At 35.5% G+C, this 9,628-nt stretch overlaps 2 protein-coding genes across 2 annotated transcripts; both read left to right on the plus strand.

The window, feature by feature from the left end:
- Positions 1-1,440: 1,440 nt before the first annotated feature.
- MLO3 (Seven transmembrane MLO family protein) lies at positions 1,441-5,789 on the plus strand. The gene is made up of 15 exons (XM_089158207.1): positions 1,441-1,761; positions 1,859-1,916; positions 2,022-2,176; positions 2,280-2,396; positions 2,569-2,629; positions 3,438-3,517; positions 3,735-3,809; positions 3,920-4,008; positions 4,170-4,219; positions 4,307-4,347; positions 4,449-4,622; positions 4,715-4,750; positions 4,887-4,954; positions 5,075-5,135; positions 5,215-5,789. Exons 1-15 carry the CDS (start codon positions 1,630-1,632, stop codon positions 5,509-5,511), a joined length of 1,494 nt encoding a protein of 497 aa, XP_089014333.1. The 5' UTR covers positions 1,441-1,629; the 3' UTR covers positions 5,512-5,789.
- Positions 5,790-6,583: 794 nt separating this feature from the next.
- On the plus strand, positions 6,584-7,600 carry LOC149027024 (uncharacterized). The gene is made up of 2 exons (XM_089146273.1): positions 6,584-6,901; positions 6,978-7,600. Exons 1-2 carry the CDS (start codon positions 6,686-6,688, stop codon positions 7,500-7,502), a joined length of 741 nt encoding a protein of 246 aa, XP_089002399.1. The 5' UTR covers positions 6,584-6,685; the 3' UTR covers positions 7,503-7,600.
- Positions 7,601-9,628: the final 2,028 nt, after the last annotated feature.

Here is a 9,628-nt window from a genome sequence, read left to right on the forward strand (position 1 = left end):
CCACGACATGTACATACTTCCCCAACTCAGTAATCCACCGCCACCAATTATTGAACTCATGTGCAGACTGCAATGGGATTTTATTTTCTTTATTGGGCCCATAAGGTAAGAATGAAGTCTACAACATCTTCATAAGCATTAGTTGTGAAGTCGACCTGACAATTTTTTCTTCTTTATTGGGCCCATAAGGTATGAATGAAGTCTACAACATCTTCATAAGCATTTGGTGCGGTATTTGCTGCAGCTTTCTTTTTAAGGGTATACTGGGTTTGACCCTCTCTGTTGGGCTTGACCCATCCCTTGCTCTGGAGGACCCTTTCTATTGCATGAATGACAGTTTGGTCGCATTCCGCTACTTGGTTCTTTTTGAACCTTGTGTTTTCATGCTCGTGTGTCTGTATTTTTCTTCTGTTCGTGTGTCTATACTTTTCTTTCTTTAATGAATGAAGTGTTGTTTACCAAAAAAAAAAAAGTCGACTTGACAAGTGTTGAGGGAGTCTGGATCCTCCTCACCCTTACTCTATCCATTTATTCATCTACGCCTCGTTTGTTTGCAAAGGTAGGGTAGGAAAAAAAGAGTGGGAAAAAAAAAAATTTGGACTCCATGTGTAGTGGGGTGAAAGAAGAAATAAATGAAATGAAAGAGTTTTGTGGAAAAAAGTATAGTGGTGGATCCCACTTTTTACTTTTCCAAAATTTATCATAAAATTCCACCAAATTTGTGAAGTTTTAAAAAGAAAAAGAAATAAGAGACCGCACAAGTTGGTTCGGGTTTTTGCATTTGGATGTTGGATCCAAAGAAAAGCAAAAGTCTGTTGTGTATTTACTTCCAACTTCCAAGTGTTAGATCTAGCCAAAAGCAAAAAGAAAGAAAAAATCGTAAAAAACCAAAAGCAATAGCTTGTTCTATTTTTTACTTGTTGGTAGATTTTTATTTTCTAACAATAATGATTGTTTTGTAATAAAGAAATCTCAGATTTTGATGAAGAAGAAGAAAAAATAAATGGGTATTGATTTTTTTAGGTTATTATATATAGGATAGGACAAAAATGTAATTATAATTTTGACTATAAAAATATTGTTAATAATATATTTGTCTTTTTTTCTAATTTAATCTACTATCATGAAGAAAAAAGAGGGACATTTTTGGCTGTGTTTCTCAATATAATATAATTTTAGAATGTCTATGATTTTGTTATATATTTTAAATATCCCTAAAAAATTTCTCAAAAAAAAAAAAGGAAAGAAAATCTAGAATGCAATACTTTACAACCTTCTATTTAAATCCATAATCCTAACAAAAATTCAATGATGACAGTGAGGGAAAGATTCTTACCGAAAAAAAAAATAGAAGCAGTGCATGACTTAACGTTTTTCTTCTTTTGAATATCTTTGTTCAAATGATTTCTTAATTTCTCCTTGATAATGACCAAATGAATATGAATCAGTCAGTTCTCAACAGCAAAGAAAGACCCTACAACGTTTTCTTTGACCAGCTCTGGTTCTCTTTCTGTCTTTTGTATTAAACTCCATTGATGACTTTTCTCTCTCTCTCTCTGAATGTACTGTGGATGGTTGGTCCGTGTATAGATACTAAGAAGAAGCAGAAGCAGAAGAAGATCACAGAAAATGGCAGCAGGAGCAAGCTTTACAACAAATCGTTCTCTCCAAGATACACCCACATGGGCACTGGCTACTGTTTGCTTCTGCTTCATCTCTGTTTCAATTCTTCTCGACCACTTCATTAATTTCATCTCCAAAGTAAGTATTAACACACACAGAAAAAAAAACCCAAACTATATACATTCTTCATCGATCCTTTAGTTGAACTAATTTGCATGCAACGAATGAATTTCAGTGGCTCAAGAAGCACGGGAAGAAGTCACTCCACGAAGCTGTGGAAAAGCTTAAATCGGGTTTGTATTCAAAATTTTATATTTTTTACTTTGTTTTTTCATGATTCTTGATTTCCCTAATAATGGGTTTGATTGTTCATGGGTGGTTGTGGGTGGTGGTGGCAGAACTGATGCTAGTTGGTTTCATTTCACTTATATTAGCTACAACACAGAGAGCCATTCCCAAAATCTGTATACCCATTAAAGCTGCAGACACCATGCTTCCATGCCGTAAAGCTGAAACTAGTAGCAGTTCCAGTTCTGATAAATGTGCCAGTAAAGTATGTCTGCACTTTATTATTAACTGTTTTCTTAATCATCTGAAATCAAATTAAACCTGCGAAACAGAGCAGTTTATGATGGATTATGTTAAATGATTTGCAGGGAATGGTTTCTCTGGTTTCACAGGAAGGGTTAAACCAGCTACATATTTTCATCTTTATATTAGCAGCGACTCAACTTATTTACAGTCTTCTCACCGTGGCATTAGGAAAAGCTAAGGTACTGAGTCTCCACAGTTGAAGAACCCACCCACCTTCCCAAGAAGAAACCTGTTTTCATGGGAGAATATTGACTTTGACCATTAACCCAAGATTCCAAAACCCTTAAATTTTGAATTGTTGGACTGGGTCTCAATTAGTTTAGAACTTAATTTGACTTCTTGGATTAACAGATGAAGCGTTGGAAAGCTTGGGAAGAAGAGACTCAAACTATCTCATACCAAGTAGCCAATGGTATTACTTATTTCTTCCATTTCTCTTGTATCTTATTGTTTGGTTTGCTACAGAACTTCACTTATAGTTTATAAATCTCCAAGACATCTTATATCATCAACAATCTTAAGTTTACCCAAAAAAAAAAATCAACAATCTTGAGGCTACTGATTCTAGAAGTTGTTGATAAGTCAAGTCAATGCTGCAGAAACTCTATCTGATTAATTAATTAACAAATATCAGAATAAGCATTTAAGAGTACAGCTGTCACTATACTATTGGAGGTTTATTTTTAATATACCTCCACAAGTGATGCTCATAAAGCCATTGACAATCTGATCAACAGTATGAAAAACTTTTGACAGCAACAAGTTCCCCAACATAGTGAAAGTCGATTTCAAGATACTTTGTCGGATAATGAAAGATTCATTCAACTTGATGATCGAAAAAGTCTGCACTAAGATTATCACAAAATATTGTAGGAGCAGATAGTAAATAAACCCCTAGTTCAAAAAAATGATTGCAATTCAAAGTCAAACTCAATGTTGGTGAAAGCAATGGCCCTGTGCTCTCAGCTTCTATGGAGGACCCAAACACAATCCTTTGCTTCTTAGACTCTAGGAAATAAACTCTAGAATCCCAAGACCAATCTGAGTTTGAATAAGCAATCAACAAAGTGGAAGTCACCACCGGCTGTATGTCTCTCACCAAAATCAAACATAGGCCTTAGATTGTATCCTTTGGCAACTAAACAAGTTTTAGCTTCTTTTTTTCCCCTAGAAATATATACAACTTGTTGCTTTTCCTTTGATATATCTTTTGAATTCAGATCCAAAACGGTTTAGATTTATACGACAAACAACATTTGGAAGACGGCACATGAATATTTCAACAGAATTACTATGGATTGTGAGTTCACAAACTCCTTTTTTACTTCTTTTTTTGGATCATATGAATGTAATATTAGACTATGATAAAATATGTATTTTGTAACCTTTATTTAGCATAATTATTTAATTACCACAAGATATTAATCACATTTAAGAAGTTCCCTAATGTCTTCCTGAATCATGAAGTTTACATGGAAGAATGCATTGCACTGATCATAATATGTGAAATGGAACAGAAATGTTTCTTCCGGCAATTCTTTAGTTCAGTGGCGAAAATTGATTATCTCACATCGCGTGAAGGCTTCATCGCAGTAAGAATATCGATCGACCTTTCAGATTTAGAGATTCAGTTTTCTGTGATCTGTTTTAAGGATACCGACCAAGAAAATTTGACAAAGTGTTCCTTCTTTATTCCTAATAGGCTCATTTGCCCACCCACAGAGACTTCAATTTCCAGAAGTACATAGAAAGATCATTAGAAGATGATTTCAAAGTAGTTGTGGGAATCAGGTAATAAACTTATCCTCTCACCATCAGATTATATTCTGCTAGAAAACATTTTCTTCATGAAGGATTCTTTCTGAATCCAGAAAAAGTTAAACTAGTCCAGAGGCATTTCCATCAACCATACATACACAAACCTATCAGTCTAACTTCTTTTGACTCAACAGCCCTTCTATGTGGTTGGCCGTCATCATCTTCATGCTTGCTGATGTGCATGGTAAGGATGTTAGGATTCCCTAGTTCAGGAAAAAGTTATGTGTGATCACCATTTCTGTTGATTCTAAAATCTTATGAGCTGAACCAGGATGGCATATGTATCTTTGGGTAGCCTGTGCTCCATTGATTGTAAGTGATCAGGCAAGATCCCCCTAGTAACTATTTCTTTTCTTCATGCCCCAAAACTCTAGTTTTATGCTGAACATGACTACTGCACCCTTCATCTGCAGTTCGTGCTAACTCTTGGAACGAAGCTTGAAGTCATTGTCGCAGAAATGGCTCTGCAACTCAAAGAACAGAATACTGTAATTACTGGAACCCCTATTGTGCAACCTAATGACAGTCTTTTCTGGTTCAGCCGACCGAGATTTGTTTTGACTCTTCTTCATTTTACCCTGTTCATGGTAAGTCTCCTTTTAATACCAACAAAAAAGAATTCCTCTATAAGTAATCACTAGTCTGAAACTAAATGATTCTATTTTTCTTATCTTTATAGAACTCTTTCGATCTAGCATTCTTTATCTGGGTATCGGTGCGTGTTCCACTCTTCTTTTTTTTTTGATTTCAAGTACAAACTCAAATACCAGCATCATAGATTGGGTGTTGGGGAAAAGAATTACTCAGTTGATTATTATTGTTGTAACTACTTTCATGTTTTATGTTTCCAGATAGAATTTGGGTTTAAATCTTGTTATCATGAGCAGATTGAAATAACAATCATCAGGGTCATATTATCGTAAGTGCCAACTTCCTTCCCATCAGTTGTGTATTCCTCTCCTTCCTCTGTTTTATGCTCCAGAGTAGCAGAAATTTTTAGTATCTCATGACTGGTGAACAACTTCTTTTGGTTTCTTAGGGTGGTTGTACAAGTCATTTGCAGCTACATTACTCTCCCACTCTATGCCCTTGTTACACAGGTAAGTTCTACTGAGAATCAAATAATCTTTTATCATCTAAATGAACAATAAGTTACAAAGGATTGTTTTGTGGACACAGATGGGTTCACACTTCAAAAGTGCAATGCTGGAAGAACAGACGGCCAAAGTGATAAAGCAATGGTATACGGACGTGAAGAAGAGGCAGAAGACAGAGAAACTAATGAGTCTTCCTAACTCTGATATTGGGAGCAGCAGGAAAACTAGTTCTCCAGAAGTTTCCTCCCCAACTACCGCAAATACACTTGTGAGAACTGTTTCTTTCCTTCATTGGAATGATGAAATCAAGCAAGTGCAAGAGGGACCAGGTGAAGACAACATTGATTCTGGGGAAGTAGAAATAAACTTTTCAAACTAGCTGTGAAGAGACAATGGTTAGATAATCCTGTAACACTGAACTTTTCACTTCAAGTGAGAGAACCAGAGCAAACAACAGCTCGTAGCAGGCCAAACAGATCCTGTGTTATTGTATATCTTGGATATATCATGATTTAGGATGATAGAAAATTCTTTTTTCCCTCTCATTTGGTGTTAAAAACCCAAGAACAAGTCCTATACAACTGTTAAAAGGCAACCAGAAACTATATACAAGCAAAGCAATCTTATGCTAGACGACATGCATTTTGCAGGCTAACATCCAAACAAAAATAAAACTGAGGCTTTGATATATAATAAGAAACCAATGTAATGCGATGTGATTCCATTATATTTAGGCATCTAACATCCTCCTAAACACTCTTTCTTACATTCAGGGTCACAGAAGTGTTTACCAATGTTGTTATTTCATCTCTAAAGTAATTAAAAAAAGATGGAAAAGATGGGAGGGGGAGGAGAAAATTATTAGAATTCAATTACAAACTAGATGGTTGCCTCATATGAATTTGAGTGCCAGAACTTTAATCCCTTGATGCCTTACCAAAGGGGTAGGGAGTGGGGATTGTTGGGGGAGGAGAGAAAAGGTTAATGTGAGTAGAATGATCAAAGTAACCATATTCCATGTGTAGATTTGTGGGGTTCAAGGTCATAGGTATCTGTATGGGTGATTTTGAAATTGAACCATGTTTTGTCCTGTACACTTGATCTATATGCGGATATACCATCTTGGCAATAAGCGATACCAAGAACCATGACTGATGAGATTCACAAAAGTCCATACCTGCCTTGCTAGGGACAAAGGAGATTAAGATAGGATCAAATTCCATATAATTACAACAAGCTTTTGTTCTGGATTGATGCTGGGCTTCCGTCGTATCACAATCAATCATTTAGCTCCTCATAAAAAATTTGCCAAATTTCCTAAATCCTTCAGTTCCACACTTGCACTTTGTTAATAATAATCCCTTACCATTGCAGCAGCACCACTACAATGGAAAAACAAGATCTGCTTGGCCCAAAATAAAATGCCTTTCATTTTCTTTAAACTCACTCCTTCCACTGGCACCACATGAAACCATAATAAATTAAGGTATTATTCTATTAGTGGGTATCATTTTAGGAGCCAACAAAGCAGCCCTCTTCTCTGTTTCTCAGCTATGGAGGATCAATGTTTACCTAGCCTTGTTGGAGCAATGGATCGACTTTGGTTCCATAATATCAGTCTTCTTTCGGAACCAATGATAGTATCTGGCCCCAAAACCATCAAACCCATCTCAGAAACTCCTCTGATCTCAATCTCAAGTCCAAACCTATCTGCTTCAGCTTCTTCGGAGGACGAAATCACACCAGCCTCATGTCCAACTACTGCTCAGGTAATTCTAGTTTCTGAATTTCTTCCGCTGTCGTGCTTTAGCTATTCCATTCATGTCAGTAATTGGTTTATTATAGGGCAACTTGTACAACACAGAAGAGGAATCAAGACCCACGAGGTTGAATCTTGAAACCAAAAAAACCCGGTCTCTATCTTCGTCTCCTTTGAAGAAGAGTATCTCAAATCGTCTCAAATTTGAGGAGAGGAGATTAAAGAAGACGACGAGCATGAAGAGCTTATGGGAACTGGAATACGAAGAGCTAAAAGGGTTTAGTGATCTGGGTTTCAAGTTCGAGAAAGAACAGGTGACACCACGAATGATGAGCGTCATCCCTGGGCTTCAGAGACTCGACGAATACGAACACTTAAGAGAAAAACACAGATACGCCGACGAAGCACCCGAAAATGATGAAAGTGAAGTAGATGGAGAGGAGGGAAGAGAAGTAAGGAGACCTTATCTATCGGAAGCTTGGCTGATAAAGAGACCAGATTCGCCACTCCTTAATCTCAGAATACCTCAAGCTTCTGCGGCGGATGATATGAAGAAGCATCTTCGGTGCTGGGCCAGAACTGTGGCGGCCGTGATTCAACAAGAATCTTGAAATTTTGTATGTTTTAATTTTTGAAGAATAAAAATTTGAATTGGAAAGAATACCCCCAAGAGGAATTCTCTCACTTCATGTATAACGGCAAAACCTAGTTAATTCTCAAATCCTCGAAAGGAAATCAATTGACTCTTTTTGATACCAAAGTATTTATTCCGTAAAATTGTTCAAAACTTCAAAATTAATGCAACTGACTGTATTTTTTTTTTTTGGTCAAAATTCAACTGAATTAAGTGAAACCAATGGTTTCCATTAATGCATAACACCGAGCTTAGTGTTTATATGAATCTTTGACGAATAATATGAACAAAAAAATGAGGACTTACACATAATTGATGTAAATGCCAACTCTTTTTTGCCACTCATTGTTTAAAAATTTTGAGAAAAAAATCATCGGTTGTGCACACTGTACAGTGCAGTGTACTTTTATCTCAAACAGAAGGTTGTGGTTCAAGGTTTAATTATAAATTAACAAATCTTTAATATTCTTTTAATTTTTAAGTTTTCTCAGCTTTGTTTGGGATAAAAGTGCATTTTTGTACACAGCAGAAGATATTTCTCCAAAACCTTATGTTATACATGTATCATTTTCCCTTTTAAAAATGTAAAGAAAAGATGTTCCACATGTATTTGTTGGTTTTTTTTTTTTTTTTTGATAAAAATGTCGTTCATTCAAAAGGGGAGCAAAAGCTTGCTTTAGGAACAAACTCCATAAGCCTGGCAATGGATAATGGCCATTCCTTTACCGTTCCAAGTGAAAGGGTTTTTTGAGCATGAGCCACATAATTGGCCTCGCTGGAAATAAACAAAAAAGAACAAGATAAGAAAGTGGATGCCAAATGTCTAGCATTAGGTATGATATTAGCGAGCAGATAAGAAATTGGGAGGTCTTTTTTGGATTGAAGTTGAAACAACGTTTGTTGGTTTGTTGATCACTCTTGAAGTGAGGCTGACATATTATTATGAATTTACTTTATTTGCTCAAGTTATTTTAACTCAGTTTTACTATTTATTTATTTAATTCTTTTTGATAATGGGTCTTTATCTTTAGGTATAATAATGATAATCTCTATTTACTTGTTAGAGGTGAGACTTGTAATCTCATCTAATGAAAATTAAAATGATAATAAATCATAATCAAAAACCCCCACCCCGGGCCCTTTTTTTTTGGCATTGAATTCTCAAATCAATAGGGTCATATCTTACACATAAATTATTTTTAAATAAAATATTTCAAAAATAGAGTAAATTATAAATATACCTTTTGATATCTTTAGTATTCTTTACATCCTTAGAATTTTGTCAATTACATTGACATCTCTTATCTTCAGTGGAGCCTCAAATAGAGCCAATCTAGTCATCCTTAGGTTGATTATGGAACACACATATCTTCTTCATGAATAAGCGTGAAAATGGAAAGACAAATGACAAAGATCAACAGTGACATAAAAATAATAATAATTCCAGTTTTATCTTATCCTTACCCCTTAATTTATTGCCACAAGTTCTGAAACTCTCCATTGATTAGAAAACAGTAGTTTCAATGCAAAAATAATGAATTCCACCTAACTTTTGTTTTAGCTATAAGTTCTAGTGCTGTGTCGGTTTAGTGGGTTGTTATTAAATCTTAACTGCATTAATCCAAGACCACTCTTTGAATGGGATCACTTAACCTCACCTAGCTTTAATTTGTTAAGGTAAACATCTTAAGTTATGCACATTAAAATCGTTTCTCCTTTAATTTTAGCAGTTTTTTTCTTTCAATAATGTACATATATTTGTTTGGGTTAATCTGTTAATGCCTTTTAATTAGTGTTATTAGCCATAAACAACTAGATTACCATTCTGAAATGGTTTAGAAGGATTAAGAGATAAGGAAGTAACATTTTCAACTTCCCTGTCAAGTTTAAGTTTTTAGCACAAAATCATTTTATATTTCATATTGGAGGCTGCAATGGCTGTTAAAGTCTCGCAAGCCTCGCACGCTGAGAAGAATCCAGTGAACTCCCAACGTCAATGGTGGGGTTAGTGCTTGGTGCCTGGTGTGCTTTATTTGGCGCACTTCGATCCACACTTGCAACCCCACTAACCACTTCCCTGATCTGCTCTCTTCATAAATAGTT

The sequence above is a fragment of the Hakea prostrata genome, chromosome 1 (genome assembly GCF_041222555.1).
Source record: "Hakea prostrata isolate BN-2017 chromosome 1, UWA_Hpros_2, whole genome shotgun sequence".
Classification (NCBI taxonomy): Eukaryota; Viridiplantae; Streptophyta; class Magnoliopsida; order Proteales; family Proteaceae; genus Hakea; species Hakea prostrata.